Source organism: Onthophagus taurus, chromosome 7 (genome assembly GCF_036711975.1).
Source record: "Onthophagus taurus isolate NC chromosome 7, IU_Otau_3.0, whole genome shotgun sequence".
Classification (NCBI taxonomy): domain Eukaryota; kingdom Metazoa; phylum Arthropoda; class Insecta; order Coleoptera; family Scarabaeidae; genus Onthophagus; species Onthophagus taurus.
This window is the reverse complement of record NC_091972.1, coordinates 5,945,573-5,968,937: the sequence shown is the minus strand read 5'-3', so window position 1 is coordinate 5,968,937 and position 23,365 is coordinate 5,945,573. Positions and strand designations below refer to the sequence as shown.

The window sequence follows — 23,365 nt, the reverse complement described above, 5'->3', positions numbered from 1 at the left end:
GATTGACGTATATTTTTATGGAAGTAATATCTACTTGGGTTTAACTTGGGTTTACTTAATTATATTATTTGGGTTTAGCCGTCTTAAGAGACGTAGGGCTAAATCCGAATGTTTCTAGTTCTAGGTCTAGTCTTAGTTCTAGTTTTAATTGGACCGCGTTATGCATCACTTGACTAAGCGACAAATGAACAATGTTGAGAAAAATGGGATTTTTGGTTTCTCCTCTCTTTAAAAGTATGACTTCTCAGAATAGACAGGCTCAAACTATTGAAAATTGTTTGGTGCCTATCTATTTTTATCACAGAACACTGTTGACAGCCATCACAAGCACAGAATCCGCTTGATCAGTCGGTTTACGATTATACAGGGTGTTTTTGTAAGTCGTGGTATAAATTTAATCACAAATAGTAGAGTAAAAATGATGTTTAGTGTAAAAATTTTTGAAGAAAATTATCTAAAGTTTCATTTTGTACTTTTCAACTGGTTTCACTTAACTTAAAATTTAAGAACGCTCTTTTTTAACAAAAGAAATATTAATAAATTTGGGAAAAATTTAAGAATCATCATGTGGCTTAAAAATCGACAATTTTTTTTTAATCAATATGAAATGACCCAAAAAACACGTTAAAAATAAAAAGAAAGTGCTGAAAAGTGACTACCACTAGGTTAACTTCAGTTATAAAACTTCTATTATGTGATAACTAACTTCAGGTTTAAAATGTCAACCTCAATTTTGACCGATTTGTAATCTTCATTAAAAATATGCAATCAATATTACTCGAGATATAAGCAACTTCCGATTTGAAATGTCAATGTTATTTTGACATATTCTCAATTTTTATAAAATGTCACAAAAATATAATAAAAAAAATCTAAAATTAAGGTTGGTATTAATATTTAAAAATTAAATTGCTACCTTCATTGTTGCTAACTTCGGGTTTAATGTTTTTTATTCTAACTTTTTTGTTTTTTGAGATAAGTGCGTCATCTTTGGACTCATTTTAAAGGTTTTTTAATGAAGATAACAAATATGTCAATATTGACGTTGACGTTTCAAACCGGAAGTGATTGTATCTCTATTAATGTCAAAGTTAAATGTGTTGAGTTTGGACTTATTTTAAATGATTTTTTATGAAGATGACAATTATGTCAAAATTAATAGTTGAAAGTTCGAACTTTTTGGTTTTTTTGAGAGAAATGCGTCATGTGTGGACTCACTTTAAAGATTATTTTATGAAAATTACGAATATAATAAAATTAAAGTTGACATTGACAACTGAAAGTTTTTTTCACGACTAAACCCGAATATTTCTAATTCTCGTTCTAGTTTTAGTTCAATAAAAATATACAACATAGTAATATTTTATGGTAACCAGCGCTACGTACCAATCGGACTTGAAATCGTATAACGTGATTCGCGCTTAGCTTTATCCTTTAAAACAAATGGTATTTTAGGTCTTTCGGTATTCTGCATTTTTTCTAAAACAAGTTACACCTTTATCTACCAGACATCATGAAAATCTCTAAAAACGATAAAATGTCGCTTAGTCAAGTGATGTATAATGCGGTCCAATTGTTATATTGATAGTGATTCCGTCAAATCTGACAGCTTTGATACCACAATATCAGTGCTTATAGTATCTTTCGCAGCCCATTGGTAGGACATATCGGAACAGTTTTGAGCATATTGCTTATATCTGTAAATGGTACTTCTAGCGACTTTCTCTATATGCACATGCAAAAGAGATAGGCAAAGCAGAACATCCATTGCTAGAGTTGGATATAATCTTGCTCAAAGTATCAATACACTTATTAATATTATAAGATTATGACTTGTGTCTCTAACTCAAAATCGCGCCAACGTCTTCGTTAAGCTGCTTATTGTCTAAACTGTGAAATCTAATAAAATTGAAAATATCATTGTCAATGTCATTGCCAATAATAAAAAATAATCTTTTTCAAATTCATCATTGTTGCTATATTCACCTGTTTCAACGATAAGAACGAGGTCTCACCTCGTTCAATCCCATTCTCTCGATACCAATAGTCTTGAAATATTTTCTCGGCATGACCTATGGAATTCTTTCATATTATCTGGGAAATCGTTGTAATTTTTAATAATTTTAATCCATTTCTTCCAATATCTAGATTGTAATTATTCTTTGTAATACCCAAACATTTTCAATTAGATTAAAATATTCATTATTAAATGATATAGTCTATAAGTATAGACCCTGAAAATGGTGTATCATTGTAAAAAATTGAGGTTTTATGATTCAAATTAAAATTAGTCAACATATTCTTCAGAAATACATGTTCTTCTTTCTTGTATATTCTATATATGTATTAGCAAAGTGATGTAATAAAATCAGGTTATTACAAAAAATAGAATTATAAATCTTGTTTTTGCATTTACAGGAATTAAAGAATCTTCATTACCTTGCTCTTCATTAATAGTCGATTTCAATTTAAGGGTTAAGTGCTTAGCTGGATTATTCCATTTCGGCATTATCTAAAGCTAAATTACGCCCTTCAAAGTACCGATATTAATGATATGATGTTAAATTTCGAAGAGATTTATTGAATGATGAATAATTACTGTTTGACACGTAAACATTATGTTATATTAATCAATTAAATCTTTCATTAGAACCTAGAAATTAATTACTATTATTAAATTTGCAACTCATAAATTTTTAGTCAGTAAATCAACCTTGTGCCGTAGCGATGACGTGCAAACTATTGGTGGGGAAATCGAGTTTATGTATTCAAGTCTTCAAGTTTATTTATCCGATGCTATATGATATCATAATATCGGAACCCCTCTTCCAAGATCACGTAATATATCCGCTCCAAATTCTTCTTATTTGTTATTTGGGATCACAATGGCCAGTAATGGATGGTAAATAACGGTAATAAACACATAAGCAATACATAAAAGGTATATTATGCTGAGTTTAACAGTTTAATGTCATTTAATATTACATATAAGTTGATATTGTTTTGTTTTGTTTTACAACTTTTCTCATTTTTTTCTTATTATTACTCGTCGCCAAACGCAATATGATGATGATAATATAGCTTCGTGATTAACCGTCGTTGTCGCGGTTGGTACAGGAAACGTCAAACATTAGGTGTAATTAACTATACAAGACCCAGTCCACGTATACCGTTCTCTCTATATCGGTGTTCTTATACGAGGAAAGCTATAATTAGATGACGTTACGTTTAATCAGACGCAATCTGGACTATGATGATGTTCAGGCAGTACTCGTGGAATTACTTTTTTTGCATCGAGCACGTTTTTAAACATTTTAAGTGCCCAAGAGTTTTTTTAGTATGCATACCTTGTTGGCAATTTTGCATTGTCTTTATTCCAAGAATTGCTCATCAATTGACAATGCAGACGATGATACGATGACAATTTTCGATCTATTATGTTCATGTTAAAACATAGACTAAAATTTTTTGAATCGTTTATTTTTCTAATGTGGTATAAATCAAATATGGATAGAAAAATTGAGCTGATGATTGATGTAAATGAATGACATAAGAATCTTCGACTTCGAACTTTTTTTTTGTAATTAAATAATATTGTATAATTTCATTTGGTAATAGGTCGAAAAAAGGTTAAATAATTCTTTTCAAATATTCCGTATAGGAAAATTTTTCGCTTAAATTAGAACATGATATCTCTAAGTGTTAAATTTGATTTGAAAGTTTAAAGCTGCCATCAACCCCATAAAAGGTTCTAATAACGTGATATTTAAGTCTGGCTACGTCATAATTAGCAAATTGGCGACAAACATAAACGATCGATAAGAATTAATTGACTTTAATTAACAATAAAATACAAAGTGATGGTGATAATATTTTATTGGGTAATTAAGAATCATTAACACATATTTAATTGATTTGTAAAGTAAACAAACAATTTTATTACAAACAATCTCGAAAATTCGGTGCGACATTAAAAAAAATATGAACGCGGAAATTGATTGTTTTTTTTCGCAACCACAAAACAAAAATAACCAAAACATTATTGACATTGCAAAATTACTTCCGATTTATAGCGAAATCCGGTCCTTGGCGCGTCCACACAATTGCGTCGAAGACAATCATTTCTTATTATTGTTTCCTCAAAGCTCGAGGCAAACATCGCATACATAATAAGATGTTGTCCTTTGGGAATTCACCACGAATACTTTCCGTAGACCCGTACAAACTTGTGTCATACACATTTATTAGAAAATAAGACCTTAATCGAACTCTCATTAGTATTTATGACCTATGCGAACTTAGCCCACAATTAGATAAGTCGTTGTATGTACACCCAAAAGTTTAGCCTCCAACAAACAAAATTAATTTAGACTAAATCGATCATAACTAGTGAAAGGTTTCTCAATCAGATGTGGAAATGCTCTATTTCAAATACTTACGGATTTTGATCGATCTATTATCTCATTTATTGAGATAAATGCGAATGTCCGATCTCAAAATTCCCTTATAAATGACTCACAAAATAAAACGATTTGAAGATTAAATGAAGATTAATGGAAAAATAGTGTTAACCTTTATTAGTATTTCTTAATTGAACCAGTTAAATAAAAATACCCAACAACTTCTTGTCCTTAAAATTATAAAGGAATTTACAAACATGATTTTAAATCCTGATTTTCTGGCAATACCCAACGACCTTTTAAAACTATATGATTGCGTTTATTTTGAAACCTTGCGCCCGGTCAATAACTTGAACAATTTTATTTATTTTATTTTCTTTCCTTATTTCTTTCTTCTTCCCACTCGTTAACGACATTACAACAAGATCTCGTCGTCGTCATCATCCCACACCGTAATATCTCTTTACGTAACTTCTTGAAAACGCGACATGACTCCGTTGACCCAGTGCTATTCAGACGTCAGATGACTTTGAACACGTAATATTTCAAGATTGATATCTACCTGTTTAAATAAAAAATAAGAATCGAACGTGTTTGTGTGGGAGTGTACGGTGTATTTGTTACTGTGATGATGATGACGACGATTTAGTTTTTACTAAGTAGTCGACCTTCCTTATTAATATTCTTTTTGCGAGACGCATTTTCAATTAGTATTTAAACACCGTTGATGATTCGCTAATGTTCGAAACACAATCGAACTCTTTTTTTATTTGTTATTATTATTGAGTTGTCTTTTATTGCTCCTTGCCTTGTTGAGATTATATATATTGAAAACACGTAGCATTGACCACCAATGTGTAACACCATTAAAATTTCATATTGTTTTATCATAAATGATTTCAAGAAGTCGCAATGATTTGTTTTGTGGTTATAGTTTTTTAACATAATATTACTTTTTAATGAATCACAACATACCACAAAATAAATAAAAATAATAAACGAATGAGAAGATATTGAAAGATGAAAGTGTTAAGTGATTGTAACACTTCTTTTAAGTGCTTTTATTTTTAAAGGATTCAATATCTATCGATGACTAACCACTTTACAATTTCTCTTTTATAATTGATTATTATTTATAAGTGGGAAAAGAGGTTTACAAAATAGTTGAGGGAAACCCCAATAGGTATAAATAAGTTAATGAAAATGAGATTCTGAGATTCTGAGAAGGTTTCTTTTTAATTCTATTGCTACTAGTTTTGAAACAAAAAAACCAAAGTGATATAAGTTACGAAAAAAGTTTTTGGCTAATATAAATGAATCAACACACAATATATTGTGTTGGTATTCATACTTTCTTTTCTAACACATGTGTTATTTAATCTTAATTGCGGATTTCCGATAGATTGTAACTTAAATTATTGCAGATTTTTTAATAGATCTAAAAAATACATAAAATATCTTTCATACCTACTAGTAGGAAATGCAGGAGCTTGTCAATGTGTCCACTTTACCAAGGGAGTTATCACTGCTCACAAAACAAAACTCACATCAACTTTTAATGAAACACTGTTGTTGATTCCTTTTCCCATCATATTATTCTCCCCCATATTATCAGAAATAATTACGAATTAAAGTTCGTACGAATAATATTCTTGTCAATATTTTTTCACTTTTCCCGGTTGCAAAATTGAAACTGGAAGCTTCATTTCACTAATATACTCAATTCCTTCTTAGGTTGGTCCTAGCAAGAACTGGTACTCGATGATGGAATAAGATTAATCCATGTTTAAAAAATACCAGTCACATTATAAAAGTAGGGCACTATTCACTTTAAGAGCAGGCTAGGCATTGATTAAAAACAATATTATGGTAATAAAAATAGAGAAATAGTTCGGGGAATGTAGGAGATTACATCACTTCGACTATTAGTGGTTAAAAGTTGCTAGAACTGGTTACTCCTCTTATAAGATTTTCTTGTAAATCTTATTACATTTAGATCATTGTAGTAAGACACGTGAGTTTCTGGGTGACTCTTCTTTTCCTCTTCTTTATCATTTCCCCTAGATGCTATCACAGCGTTGAGGTGTTGTTCCATCTTCTAAAACTACGTCTATTCCTTGCCGTATTCTTCACTTCCTGCACACTTCCTCCTCCACACTTTTTCAGCTATTCGCACTTCCATTACAGTTCTCTCTATTTGCACCTACCTTAAAGGCTTAACGTGGCTGTATTACTGCATTAAAATAAAACAGTAATTCATTTTTGTAATCTAAATCTGTCTCATTCCCATATTTATTTTTTGCAAAAATGTTTGTTTGTCTATTGTTTTTTTTTGTTTTTCCTATAAGTTCAGATAAAGATCACGAACTAATATCTTCACCGTTATTATTACAACGGAGATTGAGATTATTCACAATTCACAACCGTTAGGTATTCGGCGGTTCAAGTCTTCAAGGACGATGTGACGTATTAGATTACTAGGTCGGGGAGAGTCACATTTCTGTTCAACTTTTATCTACGTCATCAAAATCCCAAAAAAAATAGTCTAAAAAAAAAATAAACTCAAAACATGTTCAAAAAAAATAAATAAATTTCATTCAATATTAAACGAACGTATTGTATGAATGTATTGAGACACTCCAACACGCCTCAAAGTAATCTCATTGCTGCGTTTTGACAATCGGGGCTAAGGAAACTTTGCGTAACGTTTTTTTTCTTTTTGTTGTTATTAATCTATTACCACACAGTGTTCGTTCAGGGTCGGATCTTTGTTTAATACGATGACTCGATATAAGAAGAGTAATAATGTTAAAAGTGGAACAATAGAAATGTGTATAGAGAAAGAAGAATGTTAAAATAGAAATATTATTCACATCACCTGGTTTGGTGTTGTATTGAACGACCTTCAAATGATTCATTTCAAAGGAAAACTTTTAGCATAAATAATTAAAAATTGCACCTTTTTATTGGTTATTAAACTTGAATAACAATAACAATTTTATTTTGTAATGTTTAAATTAATCCTGTTATTTATTTCATTATCTATACATTTTGTTAATTTATAACCAAAAAGTACATACCAACCTCAAATTTATGATAAACATTTTCTACTTGTAAATTATTAGCTTAAAATTTATTGATAATTTTATTATTATGCATCCTTTGGTGATTTTTTTTAATTCAAAATCAATTTGTATTTGATTCCATCTGGATTTTATCTAATCTTAACACAAATTTTAAACTTGTCGATCATAAGTGATACAACAACGATGAAATTGACGGCATTGTCGCATCCTAGTCGTCTCAAAAATGACATCTAGTAGTGTTGTGTGTACTGATATGTTCCACCGCGATTTTATCCATTCAAAACTATAATGTACTCTATGTTTCGAAGACCAAAACTGTACAGTGTCGATAGTTGCAATGATAGCGGATACGAAGAAGAGGAGTTCGTTGAAATACCAAATGTTGATCTTCAACGATTACAATACATCGTTTACAAGTGATTTTTTTAATTAATTTATTCGTATATATTGATTTCTTTTCATCGTCTTGTTCCTATACAATAAATATCGCGTTATATCATTCGGGTTAAAATAAATGAATAGTCAAGTATCCGTTATAATTTCTTTCGCTATAAATAAATCCGTAATATTTATATCATAAGTGGAAGTCTCACAAATATTTCAATTGTTCTTTTTAATGGTAAAATTGTTTATTGAAAGTTTTTGTTTCTAACGATTAATTTTATCAATTCGTAATGAATGGAATCTGTTTCACAATACAAACGATAATCCCTAATTAGTGTTGCAAATTAATTGTGGGTGCGCGTGTGTTGAAATCATGTTTTTACAATGCTCAATGACATTGTAAATAATGTAAACATACATTGACAATACGCGTTTTGTAAATAAATAAATAAGTTTTCTTGTTTAAATTAGATTAATTTATTTGGTAAATATTGAGAATTAGGATTTTAAAAATGCTTTAGTTATTTATTGATATAAGAGCAAGTTCTTTTAACACTTCCTATTAATAAAAAAATTCTTCTTTTTAAATTTATACTACGATTTATTGAATAAGATTAACTTGATATATGAGGTGTATTAATCAGAATTGAAGATGTAGGAGGTAATGATTCATGAAAAATAATTATACTCACAAATTACAGCATGTAATAATGATAAATAGTCACATCACGTCAGATTTCATAAAGAAAAGCGTCTAGTTATTTAAAAAAAATACGCTAAAAATACGCTGGGTTCCTATAATTAAAACCACTACATTCAAATCTGCACATATTTTACATTTATTGCTACCTATTTGGTTTTTTCCAGCATAAGTCTTAAGTGTGATAGGTTTCTTTCTAAAAGGTGCTTTTGGACTTGTGTTGATCCGTCAATCAATAAATAGCTGACATTAAAAGGGTATGCCACCTTTCTTGGAAAAAAGTTTTCTAAAAACGGGTCGTAGGCAGTTAATAAGCAGCTTTTCTATTTTCAAAAACGTATTTTATTTATTAACAGTTATTAAAATTGCACACGCTAGATGTTTGCAATGTTAGGCTTGCAAATCGTGCAGGGTGAATTTTTCTGCAGGATTTCTCCTAGACCAGAAATCGAATAATCAAATTTCGAGTACGATTACTTTTCTAAACTCAAAAACTGGGGAACTACGTAGAATTTTTAAAAAAATATTCATTTTTGACGAAATGGTGCCTATTTTACAAAAAATTGTAACATGCACAACTTCATATCCTAAAGTAAGATGATACAAACAAAAAAATTTTGAAAATAAGTTTAAAAATGTGAGGGACATCATGCGCATAGATTGGAAAAATGTAGTTTTGAGAAAGACGTTTAAAGTTTAAACAAATATAATTTCTTATTATCCATAAACTCGGATGTTATGATTGATGATGACCAGTCGTTTTAAAAGATCATATCTCAAGAACGAAGTAAGATATAGGGATAAAATAACCAGCATTTTGAAGCAAATTTAACATAGCTTTTAACCATAAATAATTTCTTATTATCCATAAACTCGGATGTTATGATTTTTTAAAACCATTTCTACACCTTTCATTGTTATGGATATTTAGACGAGAAACTAAATTAATCGTATCTTAAGAACGAATTGAGATATCAAAGTGATATAAACAACATTTTAAAGCAAATTTAATATAGATTTAGTGTGCCAAAAATATTTTCTTGCATTTCATAAACACGGATGTTATGAGTTTTTAAATCCAACTCCGTATCTGGAATTGTATTGGATTTAAAGAGTAGACTTTTAAAAGATCGTATCTCAAGAACTAAGTGAGATATAGGGACGAAATAAGAAGCATTTTAAAGCAAATTTAATATTGGTTTAGTGTACTTAAGAATTTTTTAATAAGCTCAAGACTGCATTTAAAGCATAGCCAATAGAATAAAAAAAACACCAAACTGCTGTTACAACTTGCTGATGTCTCAAAATGATTCCAAGTATCAGAAACCAATACAATCTAACCCCTACAAGATAAGTCACGTTCAAGATCCCAGGTAAAAACGCGACGTCGACACTATTTCCACTTCGAGCTGAAGTTCCCCGTGGTTGTGCTTCATCAGACCCGGAGTAGTTGGATAATCCAAGCAGTTAATGTTCATGTGACTTCATGAAGATCGCTCGACACATTCAGAACTTATTTTCAAATGACGCAAACTCCAGCACTGCTACAGCTGAATGTGAACCCAAACTGTTGAAGGAACGAAAGTATTCTATTTCTCGCCATACAGATAATTAGTACTAAAAAAAGCTGTAAGATGTACCGATCCACACCAATGGTAATAGTTTTCAAAGAGAATAAAGACCGTTGTCCATGTGTGAACGCTTTACTTTTTGCTCGATAATACTGACCCAACTCAGTTCCAACAGAGCTTATTTTTCTAATAAGATAGCTTTTCACCGTACGTTTCCGCATCTCTTCAAGAGTATTTAACACGTTCGAGCGGCGAGGTTTTTTTGATAAATTATAAAAAAAGACGCACATGACTCCTATCAGAGTCATACGCACTGAACGTGTTAAATGAATTATTTCAATCGGTGTATTAGAGAAGGGCGAATTAAAGTGTCACCGAGATCACCACATTTGATGTATTATACAAGCATTGTTAATATTTGTAATAAATAAATATAGCAATAAATAATCCTTTTATATATTTTTAAATATGGCAGAAAATAATTCAAAAATGTTTTGTTATGTTTTAACACTTTAGCGACATCCTATTCTCTACTCAATTTCACTTTTATTTTCTATTTTTATTCATCATAAAAGACGCGATACCACAAGTAGGTATTGTTTAATTTAAATAAATCTATTTTTATGAATAAATTATAACATTCAAATTTTTGTACGGTTTTTTAAACCAAAAAAAAAGAAGAAAGTTATAAACCATTTTTCGTAAAAGAACAGTTTCTGAAAATCATTCCGGAAACTTCGTTAACCCACAAAATAGAAAGTACGTCAACAACAAGAAAAATGGATAACCTCTTTCACCGGTGCCTCAGAATCTTCGAGAATTGATTTTGAACAAAAACAAATAATAATCAGATCGAAGAAAGAAAAGGTAACTGTAAACTCGTTCGAACAACAACAGCGGTTTCAAATAACATTTTAATCATCTTTTTCTCGTTATCCCTACTTGGTTATTTTGCGTAATCGTCTTCACCGTTTTGTTTCCTGCAGACTCCAAAAATTCTTAACGGTTTTTTCGAATTCGTCGCGCTTCATTATTCTTCTCCAAAAAAAAAAATTAAAAAGAATTTGAACACCCGTAGCATTCTTCCTCTTTGTGGCTACTTTCACTCATCTTAACAACACGACGGTGATGTCGCCAAAAATTTTAGGAAAAACCATTCGAAACGCGAAAGAATGTTTCCTTTTTTGTTAACACGTTGTTTTCTTAAAAAAAATTTAGGTCGTAAAGCAAATTTCTATTTTTATTTTATTTCAAAATTATACTTAAATTAGAGTGTTTTGTTTACTTTAAATACTTTGATTACATTGTCTATAAAACCATAAATAATTTTTTTAATTTCTATTTTTTAGATGGTATTTTCGAAAAATTAAACGTATCGAAGCTGAGAAAAAGCTTTTATTGCCAGAGAACGAGCACGGAGCTTTCCTGATACGAGATTCCGAAAGCCGGCACAACGACTATTCGTTGTCGGGTAAGTTATCTAAAAGAAAATAAAATGAGTTCTTTCGACGGGCTCGCAGGAAATACCAGAAAGGTCAACTTGTGGTAACTTTGTAACCGAGAACGTCCTTGCCCGGTATTTGATCGCGTCGAAAGAGCTCTGCCAGGTGGGGCAAATCATCGCATGCAAATTGCAAATCTTGTTGTTGCGTTTTTGTCTCTTCCTGTCACGGATGCAAGTTCTTTCGAATTAATTACGTACTTTATTCGTCTTATGTATGAATGAAATTGCTATTTTCGTCGTTGTATTCGAGGTTACAAAACAATTACGTAACTTATAATAAAAAATTTGTTTTAATGGAAATTTGTGACTTATTAAACTTATTAAATTTTAATTTTTACAGTGAGAGATGGCGACACTGTAAAACATTACAGAATTAGACAATTGGACGAAGGTGGATTTTTTATAGCCCGAAGAACAACATTTAGAACACTGCCAGAGCTTGTCGAACATTACACAAAGGATCCAGATGGACTTTGTGTCAATCTTTGTAAACCTTGTGTTCAGGTAAATCATAAAAAATATATTTTTTTTAAATTTATTTATTGGGTATATAATCTAAATTCGTCGATAAAAAAAATTAAACAAAATCACCTAATTGGTGAAGTTAATCACCATTTTTTACACCAAGTGCTATTGGCTATAACAAGTTCATTTTAAAGAAATATCTTAAAATTAACAGGATTAGAAAGAGAAATTGATTTCTTTTTGAATTCTTTTCTTATTACATGCAGAACCCATTGAGTTTAGAGGTATGGTAGTTTTCGTTTTTAAACGTTCAGCACTCGTTATCTATTTATACCGGCTATCATTAGTTATTTTTTTGCATAAATAAACGAATAGCTGTACATTTCAAATTTTTTCATTAATTATAGGTTCAAAAGATTTTTTTTTGTGTATAACAACCAAATAGATTATACATTAGCGCATCTTCCTGCATGATTGACTGTTATTGTTAATATTACTTCTTAATATTACTACTGTTTTTATGTCACAAAGCATGTAGACACCTTAATCCCAAAAAAAATAGTTAATTTAGTGATAGAAATTCAAAGGAAAGTTAAGAGTAAATATTATAAATACAGTCAGTCACATTTTTTTTAGAATAATTCAATTTTGTTTGTATAATAATTCATGTAAATACACTAATCTTTAGTAATAAGCACAATTTAATAGTTGGGTACAACAAATACCAATAAATAGAGATTGATACTGCTCATAGTATATATAAGAAACGTCTTAAGGAGGTATTTAGATGGAATATCTATATACAGGAGTTGTATATATAAACTCAACATCTATTCATATAATTGGAATATATTTAGAAATTAAGAAATTTTAATAAGCACAATTACTACGACTTCAAGTTATAAATGTCAACTTTTATTTTGAAGTAAATTTAATATTTAAACTAAATACTTAACATAAATCACGACGATATCCACTCACGGAGACTCACGGCAATGCTTTAATTAAATCCTGAGGATTCCCCGATAGTCACGATGTGTCTCAAGCTCTATTAATTTAAGTTGTCTTTTACTGGTAAGGACTTACTTGAAAATGAGGAGTACTCGTTTTTATATAATAACGATTCATCAACAATTTTCTCTCAAAATATCACTATTATTTATAGCAGTTATCAAATGGCAGACAGCTTTTTAATCATTCTTTGACAAGGTGTCACAAGTATGGAAAGTATACTGTCATTTGGTCGATATACGTTTTTCCCAAAGTGTTATTCCTGTATTATAGTTAATAACCATAGCAGGTTTTACAACCACTGGATTGACAGGTGGTTGTAGATTCCTTAAATTTTCATTTTGTATTATGGTCTTTTATAGCAGGCACTTAGTAGAGCAATGGGTCGGTCGCTACCAGGCACGTGCGACGGCTTCCTCGGTTTCAGGATGGAGATGATATTTATCTTCTTAAATTCCTTTAGTATAAGATCGTTTTTGAGAATATCAGCGTAAAATCCTCCAGCTTTGTTAACTTTCATCGGTTGGACTGCGCTGGAAACCTCATCACATGTGAAGTATTTCGAGAAGCCGGATCTTTCATGATTCCGGGATTCAACTCCTTCTTAATACGTCTGGTTATCTTTGGGAGCTCTTGATGCTAGTACAGTATGGTTTGCTACTTGGTTGGCAGAAAATGGGGCTCATCTTAGTTTCTTTCATCTTTCTGCTTGAGCCTTTAACAGCCATATTTTCTTTTGTTTGGAACTATTTACCTCTACAGCTGTACAGTATCCAAAATGAGGAATAGTTCTTCACCTATTTTGACTTTATCACTATAGTAATGTAAAAACGAGAGTTCTGCAGCGGAAGATGGTCCCTGTGGTCCCTCTGTGATGTCACGCTCCAGTGTTATAAGTATAGGGTGGGGTGCCAACCTAAACTTGGGGGAAAAGTTAGGTTGGTATTGAAAAAGTAACTAGATTAGATATTCCTGATATTTTCTTTCGCTGTCAATATTCCATAAAGATACATGGTCCTTGTGGGAGCCTCTGGAGATGTGTCTTTTGGCAGATGAAATAACAAGCTCATATTAAGCGTTTGCCAAGGTATCTTTCGAAGCCCTGCCAGTTATCTTTTGCAAAATTCCATCGAGGCCTGAAAAAGGACCTTATTATTGGGGTTTGGATACCCAATTGGACAAAAATTAGTCTACTTAAGTTGGCTTTAGGATAAGTCGTTGAGGATGCTGGTGTTTGGACTGGTTGACCGGAGTCGTTCATTGTGACAAATGTTAAACCTGAACGAACCCCTCTCTTTAACATCAAATATTAGCGGCTGATTTTCCAAGTGTGGTTATTGTATAAGGAGAAAGTCCACAGCATTCTCATTTAACGATTTATTTAATTGATACTTGGATCTGCTAATGCCCTCAATGTTCAATTGGCATATTCATATACATTATCCAATATCTTTTACCAGTTGGTCGTCAGCAGGACCAGTCTCCTGTAGTTTCGGAGTATCCGTGTGTATTCGCCAATTACTCTAGCATTTTAACGTTACTCAAGGTGCACCAAAAAGAGTTAAACTAGAATTGCACCCAAAATCGTATAACTATATGCTAACTTTTTTAATATTTATTCACGGTAATCGTCTTAAATCAGTAATTGAATCTGTTACCGTGTATCAAATTATCATCGTCCGAATTCTCAGCTGTGCTGGTATCGCTATCAGAATTAATACTGATTCGTCTAATAAGGGTTCCACAACTTTATCAATAATTCCTTCTAATACATTCATTAACACCATTTTTTCAAAATAGAAACCTTGATAAGATCATCAACCTCTACAATAACACCGGGTCCCTCTTATCTACTTGGGACTCATAATCTTTAAAAAAAATAATTTTTCAAGATTGTGATAGTGTTATATAAAAGCAAAATAGAGAATTTTTAGACAATAATATGAAGATTTTTGTGAATCACTGTACTTAGGAGAACTCTTTAAACTTCTGATAATATCTAAATTACAGCATGCTAGGTTTAATTACTTCATATCTAGTTTACACTGAGAGTTTTATTTATTTTACCTTTCTGAATACGTCAAATGCGGCTCATAATATCAGAAAAACGATAAATCGGCAACATTGCGAATGTCAAGTCTGGAATGTCTCAGAATAGATTAGAAATTAACAACTTGACACAATATCGACAAAGTTAATATGAAGTTTTAGATTATTATTTATTTAACATTAATAAATCTAGAAAAAAAGATGGCATTATCATTGAGCCAAAAAAAAAAAGTTCAAAACAATAATGATGCCTTTATCGGCCCAATTTAATAACAATGCTACTTTAATGTGAAAAACATGTCAACTAATATTAAATCATGTTTTAAATTTAACGAGAAAAAATAATCCTCTTCATTGACTAAGATTTTATCAAAAAGATTAAAAGTGTATTATAGAGTATCTAATGAAATAAAATTGAAAACGTTAAATTTAAATTTAATCAAAATTGATCTTTTCAGGTTGAAAAACCTCAACCGGAAGGATTATCCCATCGTACGCGAGATCAATGGGAAATCGATCGTTCCTCATTAAAATTCGTAAGAAAATTAGGTCACGGTCAATTTGGAGAAGTATGGGAGGGCCAATGGAACAATACAACACCCGTTGCAATAAAAACATTAAAACCAGGAACGATGGATCCGAAAGATTTCTTAGCAGAAGCTCAGATCATGAAAAAACTCAGGCACCAGAAACTCATTCAACTTTATGCCGTTTGTACAATGGAAGAACCGATTTACATCATTACGGAATTAATGAAAAATGGGTCGTTATTGGAATATCTGCAGGGTAAAGGGAAAATGCTCAAATTGGCACAACTAATTGATATGGCGGCGCAGATCGCAGCCGGTATGGCCTATTTGGAATCCCAAAATTATATCCATAGGGATTTAGCTGCAAGAAATGTACTCGTTGCGGAGAGTAATGTTGTTAAAATTGCCGATTTTGGTTTAGCTAGATTAATTAAGGTGATTACGATTACTTAATTAATTACTTTAATACTAAAAATGATTTGTTTTTATTTATTTTAGGAAGATGAATATGAAGCAAGAGTAGGAGCTCGATTCCCAATAAAATGGACCGCGCCAGAAGCGGCTAATTACAGTAAATTCTCGATTAAATCTGATGTATGGTCATTTGGTATTTTATTAACGGAATTGGTAACATTTGGACGAATACCATATCCAGGTAAATAAAAGCACAATATAAAATTAAAGTCATATTAATTTTTAATTTTTTTCTAGGTATGACAAATGCTGAAGTACTTCACCAAGTAGAACATGGTTACAGAATGCCATCACCACCAAATTGTCCATCATCATTATATGAAATAATGTTGGAATGTTGGCATAGAGATCCAATGAAAAGGCCAACGTTTGAAACTTTACAATGGAAGTTGGAAGATTTCTTTACGCTTGAGGGTTCTGAATATAAAGAAGCGTCAAGTTACTGAGGTCACGTCCACCCCCCCGCAGCAGATTGGTTACGCAATTCAATTGACTTGCATTACCACTAATAGCGGGCGGGGGTGGTGGCCAATCTATACTTGAAAACTATAGATACGCCCTCTTATTATTTTTTTTATTTCTTCGAGCGACAACAAATATCGTATTAAAATTATTTCTTTAATTAATTTTATCCTAAACAATTAAAAAAATAATGAAATTTGTTAAAAAGCATAATATTAATCTACAAAAAAACTGCCCTCGATTTTTTACGATTCCAAAATTAATTAAAAAAAAATTAAGATGTACACACAAAAACTAGAAATGTATGGATGGATGTATTTTTTTTTCATTTTGAGGCTGAAAGTCTATGATGTTTTTTTGATTTTTTTAAAAGTAAAAGTAATAAAAAAAGTGTTCATAAAAATATTTAATATTTGTATTTGGAATTGATAAATTAAAAAAAAGTAAATGTGATTCCAATCCTGTCATTATCAATAATTGTAAGTGATCATTTGGCGTTTAACAACTTAATATCATACATTCAAATTAAAAAGAAACGAGGAAAACGTTCATCTTAAAAAGAATGCAATCACGCACAAAAATGTTTTGTGTCACGTACAATAGCAATGCGTTTTTTGGCTTTATCTGTAAGTTATTCTGTACATTCCTGCAAGAAGGAAGGAAAAATATTTGCCCTCTCCCCTGGATTTATTTATTTTTTTAATTCACTTCACTATTTTCTTTCTACAAATTCTTTCTCTTTTAATTCTACGGATTATTTTTAATAACTCAATTTCTCAGTTACTTCTATTTATGTATCTAGATAGAAACAATACTTTTTTTAGACAGTATTTTTTTGTCTACGTGTTATATTTAAACATTTCATCAAATTTATTAACGATACATTGTTTATACAAATATTTTTTGTATTATACACATAGTTTTTAGCAAGTAAATATAAATTTATCAAGTTTGTTTTGTTTATTTTTATTTCAACCTTATCATATACAAATAATCTAAAAAAAAAGTTGAAAAATTTTAATTATTTATGGGGTATGGTTTTATAATTCTAAAAAAACCATGCAAATCATTGCACACTTGTCAAGTCGTGGAATTGAATAGTTACAAAACTACTATGCACTTCCACTGTCCCACATAAAATTCAACATAGCTTAATAGTACAGGCACTGGGTAGTTTTGCAAAGCAAAAGTTTTGCTTGGAAAAAGGTAACGTCCTTATGATAACCCTGAATTTTCGGCCGTCTTAAGAAACGCATGGCTAAACCCGAATGTTTCTGGTTCTAGGTCTAGTGTTAGTTCTACTTTTCGTTCAATAAAAATATACCACAATCTAACGCAAAATAACAATTAAAACTAGAACTACCACAAGACCTAGAACTACAGACATTCGCATTTAGCTGCACTTCTCTCAAGACAGCTAAACCCGAATGGTTCTAGTTTTAGGTCTTGTGTTTTCGAAATCGAAATTTTCTACAATTTCCTGGAGATTCATCCAATTTTGCAGTCTATTTCCATTCGTTTCCTTCCGTTCTTTGAAGACTTCTCAAGTTTGTGCGGGTTATGTGAGATTTATTTGAGATGTAACCGTTCTATCAAGGACTCTCGCAGTGTTCCTAAACATTTCCAGATAATTTTCAAAAATTTTCCATTTTCATAAGATTTGAGATATTCTAAGTTTTCTGGGCTATTCTCAGGAATTTCCACAAGGCTGTCGATAAATTTCCATGCTTTTCTTGAGGATTTCCAAGATATATTTCAGATTTCTATAAAATTTTCAGAGATTTTGGAAATATATTTGATTTCAAATTATTTGAAACGTCAAAATTTCAAGAAACGTCAATGAAATTTGATTTTTTTAGGACTTTCCAAAGGTTTGACATTAAAAAAACGTAAACCAATTCCCTTTTTCGTATGATTTAAGCATGAATTAGTTAATTAAATAATAAAAATAATAAAATTGATATTTAATTTTGACAAATTGTTATGACGTTGGTTACAGTTGGTAACATTGAATTTGTGTCACATTGACGTTTAAACTTTATTCAAAAAATTATTTAAAAAAATAAATTTATGCAATCAATTTCAATAATAGTTGTGGTCAAAGTATAGTATTCAACAAGATACTCTTCGTCTGCAACAGTAAATTCAGATGTAGTACCAGTGTTAAATAGATCTTGAATCCAGGCAAACTAATCTAAAATCAGTTCGTTTTATCACTTTAGGATTGTTGGAATAATTGCTGTAATGTTACAAAACAGCGGAATTATCTAAGAATGCGTTTGTGTGGCGACTACCATGCTATATACAGTCACAGAATAAGTTATTCTGTGGTTCCAACAGCGTTAACAATTTTGTACGCGCCCAGAAAAAGTATATGAAGAAGCAGTACATGAAATAGTTAAAATAAAGTTACTACAAACACCTAAGATTATGCACATTAAAAATTTATTTCTATAAACTGTAATATACACTTTCTATATAAACTTATCATTAAACTTAGGCTAAATTGTATAAAACTTCCAGTCTCAATTCCTGTTTAATTTATTTTTTGATGTTATTAGTGTTTTTAATAAAACGATAGGTATTTTTTGAAATAACATAGCTAATTCCAGCAGCAATTGTTGTACCTCCCGTTATGTACCTAAATAAACAAAGGTTTAAGCACAATATTAATCCAAAAAGAAGTAATGACCATAATTACCATAAAGATTGAAGCAAAGGGTGATTAATATATTCAAAAATAGGAGCTGCTATTGTAGATCCAACTAAAATCAATTGCACGGCAGTATTAACTTTGCTGATGAAGGTTGGGGCTAATTGAGCTGTAGCATGAGTTACATCAAAATATCTGCTAAGAGTGCGCTATAAAATTTGTAAATATTTAAAACATTTTTGTGTAAAATAAATCAATTTACCGGAGGGGGTAATGAATGATATCTGATAACAAAACCGGCTACAATCAATAGAACATCACGTCCAATAATTAAAGTAGTTAATGCAATAGGTATAAGGTCCGCATAAGTTAATGTTAAAAATAAGGTTCCAATCAAAACTTTATCTGCCATAGGATCTAAAAAACTTCCCATTTTGGAAGATTGCCCTTCCCATGTTCTTGCAATCCAACCATCTAACTACAAAAGAAATAGTTGAGTTATTTTTTGTTGCAATTCTACTAAAACATACTAAATCAGTTATTGCAGCAATTCCCAACACCGCTAATGCATAATCAAAATGACTTTGAACAATTAACATTCCTAAATAAGGAGACATAGCTATTCTAGCCACACATAAAAAATTTGGTATAGTATAAATATTTTCTTTCTGCAATTAAAAAGAAATCTTATAACTCCTTACAATCCTGTGTAAATCACATTTTAAACCTCAATAATTTCTTCCACTTTTCCTCTAACTTTATCCTTAGTTTCTTTAATATCTTGTAAAATAATCGTACCCCTCTCTTTAAGTCTTTGTTCAGTATCTCTTAGCCTCTCCTTGTTCTGTTCGATGTAAGTTTTAAACTCATTGGTTACTTTGGTGCGTTGTCTACTTAAGAAATCTTTATCAGAAGCGGTACTAAAACCACGCAATTTATTTTTAGCATCCTTAAAATATCTCTGAATATAAAGGGGATAATGAGTCCTAAATTGTTGTTTGCATTTCCCAAGTATAATGTGGCAGTGGTCTTTATAGCACAATGTTGTGTTAAAACAATAACGGACGTTACTGCGAGTCAGCAACCTTCGAGTTGTAAAAATGAGGTTGCTTGGTGAAGACATGGTGTTATTTAACGCTGAAAATTAATTGTAAATAATAAAAATAAGGATTTTTGTTATACATATTTTGACACCTAACCTCAAAAGGCCGCATGATGAAAATTGACATAAATCGATGAATTTATGGAACTTATTGAAGGTGCAAACTCGGATTTAGAAAGAGGTTCAATCAAGGATTAATTCTTTTTTGAGCACCATTAAAAATAGACCTTTTTTTATGTCAAAATCTATATCACGTGTCGAAACAGATTTTTGCTATTACTTATCAATTTAACGATATACAACTGTATTATTTACTTGAATTACACGAAAATAAATAAATAAATAACAAGTTTATCTTATATCTTAGTAAATATATATATACTTAAGTTATATCCTTGTTTATAGAGATATATATGAAGTATATAACAAATTTGGAATACATTAATTTTTATACAATTATAAGTTAGTATAGTCAGATTTTTAACATTCAATAACAAATTAAATGAAGAAATTGAATTTGTTTATTTTTATTTCAATAAATATTGAATATTTTACTTATTTATTTTAAATTTCGCGCCTAAAATCATATGTCACTTTTTTGTAACCACATCTAATTTCACTTCATTCAAAAACGTTCTTTTGCGTTGTCAAGATGGCGGATCAAGTAAGTCTCACTAAAATTTTTCCTATTTATTTCGATATTTTATCTGGTTTCACTCAAAATATTAATATAAAACTACTTCTTTTCAATTGCAAGATGTTTTCCCATAAATATTATTACAATAATTCGTCTATAGTCCTTCGTATTAAAAAGAAATCATGTAGAAACAATTCTTTGATAAAAACACGTGGTGTTTAGGTTAGTTTTTTTTTTCAATTCTAACAAATTCGCCGACTTTTACAGAATGAGAGATCGTTCCAGCGTCAGCCGACGATATTCTTAAACCGTAAGAAGGGCCTCGGTGGTAAGCGCCGTAAATCGATGCGCTATCACCGCGAGGTCGGACTCGGTTTCAAAACGCCCCGTGAGGTTAGTTTAGTAAAGTGTTCTAAATTGCATTTTTGTTTGCGTAGACAGAGAAAGCTTTCCAAAAACAAGCCTCGATCTTCGTTAATCGTAAGAATGCCGGCAAAAAAGCGTTGAGACACCATAGGAGTGTTGGTCTAGGTTTTAAAACACCAAGAGAGGTTTGTATAACATTTTTATTTTTACAGCCAAAATTGGGTGGATGTCTGCTGGATTATGGGACTATTAATATTAAATGGTGGTGGTGGTATATGTTGTGAGACTAACATTTTGATTTGTGCTAATAATTTTGCTTTGTAATATTTTTAACAGCTTTTAGTTTAGCTTAGATTGTTTAACATTGCTTATTATAACTAAAGATGTATTCTTATTAATTTGTTTTATATCTAAATAGGCCATTGAAGGATCTTACATTGACAAAAAATGCCCATTCACTGGAAATGTAAGCATTCGTGGCCGTATCCTGACTGGTGTTGTGCAAAAAATGAAAATGCAACGCACCATTGTAATCAGAAGAGATTACTTGCATTACATTAGGAAGTACAATCGTTTTGAAAAGAGACATCGTAATATGTCTGTGCATCTCTCACCTTGCTTCAGGTACAAAAATCTTTAATATAATCATTCCTGGCTTATTTGTTATTTTTTTTATTGTTTCAGGGATGTTGAAATTGGAGATGTTGTCACAATTGGAGAATGTAGACCTTTGTCAAAAACCGTCAGATTTAATGTATTGAAAGTGACAAAAGGACAAGGCTCTAAGAAGAGTTTCAGAAAGTTCTAAGATGATTTTTTGTTTGTAATAATAAAAAAGATTTAAAAAAAGATAATTTCTTTTGTGTTTAATATTTCATTTTAGACCACATTCAAGTTCTTATTTATGCTTGTTTTGTAATTAAATCAAATTTAATATTTTATTTGATCAGTTTACAAAATCCTATCTATTAAGCATTGTTATTAAATACCTACCATGGTGTTTATTTTCAAGGGAAAGTTTCTTGCGTATATATCTGGGGGTATTTACCCAAGCTAGGTATTTATAAAATTGAAGTTGAGTTGATGGCAGTTTTGCAAGCAGTACAAGAATGCTACAATGACGGTAAAATTGCATGAAAGTACTGAATTGCGATACAATGTTGAACCCAAATTCATCACAGTCCTGGAGAGCGCATTTAAACAATTGGATTGAACCCAAAAAGGCATAAAATTGATGGCAAATAGTAAACTAAGATAGAAAACCAATGCTGAACGACTAAATATCAGCGTGGAGAAATCAAAATTTATGACAACAAATCTTGTTCGCAGCTCTAACATCAACATTAGGGATAATAAGATTGAGAGAGTTGACAGCTATGTATATCTTGGTTATGAGGTTCTTGTATCGAAGGATAATCAAAAAAAAAACCAAAAGGATCAAACTTGCAGGGGCAGCCTACAGGAAACTCCTTCCTATATACAGTGTGTTAATTAATTATTGTACCCGACGTCATGATTGCAAGTATGCAACCAATATCACAGTATTTATTTTATAATACGTGATTTGCGTATTGCAATACCAATACTGTGATATTGGTTGCATACTTGCAATGTTGACGTCGGGCACGATAATTAATTAACACACTGTATTTCAAAAGAAAGTCTTTTAATCAATGCGTGCTTCCGGTTATGACATGCGGCTCCGAAACTTTAATATTAACGGTGGCCACTGCCAAAAGTTGATACTGGGTGTAACCACATACGAAATGAAGAACTGGCGTAAATGATGTGGTCAACATTATGGCAATGAGCAGTGGACAAAATGGTTGCTTTTGACGACGTCAAAAGAATGACCAGTAATTGGATTCAGACAGCACAATATAGAATCGAATGGAAGCTCGACGGTCCTTTCGTGACGTCACGCATGGGTTGGGTTGGTAACGTTTAATTTATTCTGATCGTGTTTTATAA

The 23,365-nt window shown here is 31.0% G+C and overlaps 3 protein-coding genes across 5 annotated transcripts in view; 2 read left to right on the top strand and 1 right to left on the bottom strand.

Moving 5' to 3' along the window:
- The window catches only part of LOC111418908 (Tyrosine-protein kinase Src42A), a 56,684-nt gene extending 39,094 nt beyond the window's left edge, over positions 1-17,590 (top strand). For both annotated transcript variants that reach the window (XM_023051613.2, XM_023051612.2), the window contains 5 exons: positions 11,491-11,612; positions 11,986-12,149; positions 15,629-16,135; positions 16,199-16,355; positions 16,412-17,590. In XM_023051613.2, coding sequence (XP_022907381.1) covers positions 11,491-11,612; positions 11,986-12,149; positions 15,629-16,135; positions 16,199-16,355; positions 16,412-16,620 — 1,159 coding nt within the window. In that variant the 3' untranslated portion in view covers positions 16,621-17,590. The remainder of the gene's footprint in view (positions 1-11,490; positions 11,613-11,985; positions 12,150-15,628; positions 16,136-16,198; positions 16,356-16,411) is intronic.
- Positions 17,591-19,064: 1,474 nt separating this feature from the next.
- On the bottom strand, positions 19,065-20,691 carry LOC111418891 (cardiolipin synthase). Its single transcript, XM_023051595.2, has 6 exons — positions 20,489-20,691; positions 20,017-20,426; positions 19,820-19,957; positions 19,552-19,767; positions 19,338-19,498; positions 19,065-19,277 (listed from the first exon to the last, which is right to left on the bottom strand). The coding sequence occupies exons 2-6, from the start codon at positions 20,410-20,412 to the stop codon at positions 19,178-19,180; spliced, it is 1,011 nt and encodes a 336-aa protein (XP_022907363.1). The 5' UTR covers positions 20,413-20,426; positions 20,489-20,691; the 3' UTR covers positions 19,065-19,177.
- Positions 20,692-20,982: 291 nt separating this feature from the next.
- LOC111418876 (ribosomal protein S11) lies at positions 20,983-22,248 on the top strand. Of its 2 annotated transcripts, none has more exons than XM_023051579.2 (4): positions 20,983-21,055; positions 21,466-21,579; positions 21,813-22,018; positions 22,079-22,248. In XM_023051579.2, exons 1-4 carry the CDS (start codon positions 21,044-21,046, stop codon positions 22,200-22,202), a joined length of 456 nt encoding a protein of 151 aa, XP_022907347.1. In that variant the 5' UTR covers positions 20,983-21,043; the 3' UTR covers positions 22,203-22,248. The 2 variants fall into 2 exon arrangements, with proteins under 2 accessions (XP_022907347.1, XP_022907346.1); XM_023051578.2 differs by lacking the exon at positions 21,466-21,579 and adding an exon at positions 21,296-21,421 and having other exon boundaries at positions 21,020-21,055.
- The last annotated feature ends 1,117 nt before the right edge of the window (positions 22,249-23,365 follow it).

Coding starts and splice junctions, on each gene's coding strand:
- LOC111418876 (XM_023051578.2), top strand. Junction 21,422..21,812: donor GTTTCAAAACGCCCCGTGAG/GTTAGTTTAGTA, acceptor ATATCTAAATAG/GCCATTGAAGGATCTTACAT. Junction 22,019..22,078: donor CATCTCTCACCTTGCTTCAG/GTACAAAAATCT, acceptor TTATTGTTTCAG/GGATGTTGAAATTGGAGATG.
- LOC111418891 (XM_023051595.2), bottom strand. CDS start 20,412: ATGTCTTCACCAAGCAACCTCATTTTTACAACTCGAAGGTTGCTGACT. Junction 19,768..19,819: donor TTGCTGCAATAACTGATTTA/GTATGTTTTAGT, acceptor TTTCTTTTGTAG/TTAGATGGTTGGATTGCAAG. Junction 19,499..19,551: donor ATCATTCATTACCCCCTCCG/GTAAATTGATTT, acceptor CAAATTTTATAG/CGCACTCTTAGCAGATATTT.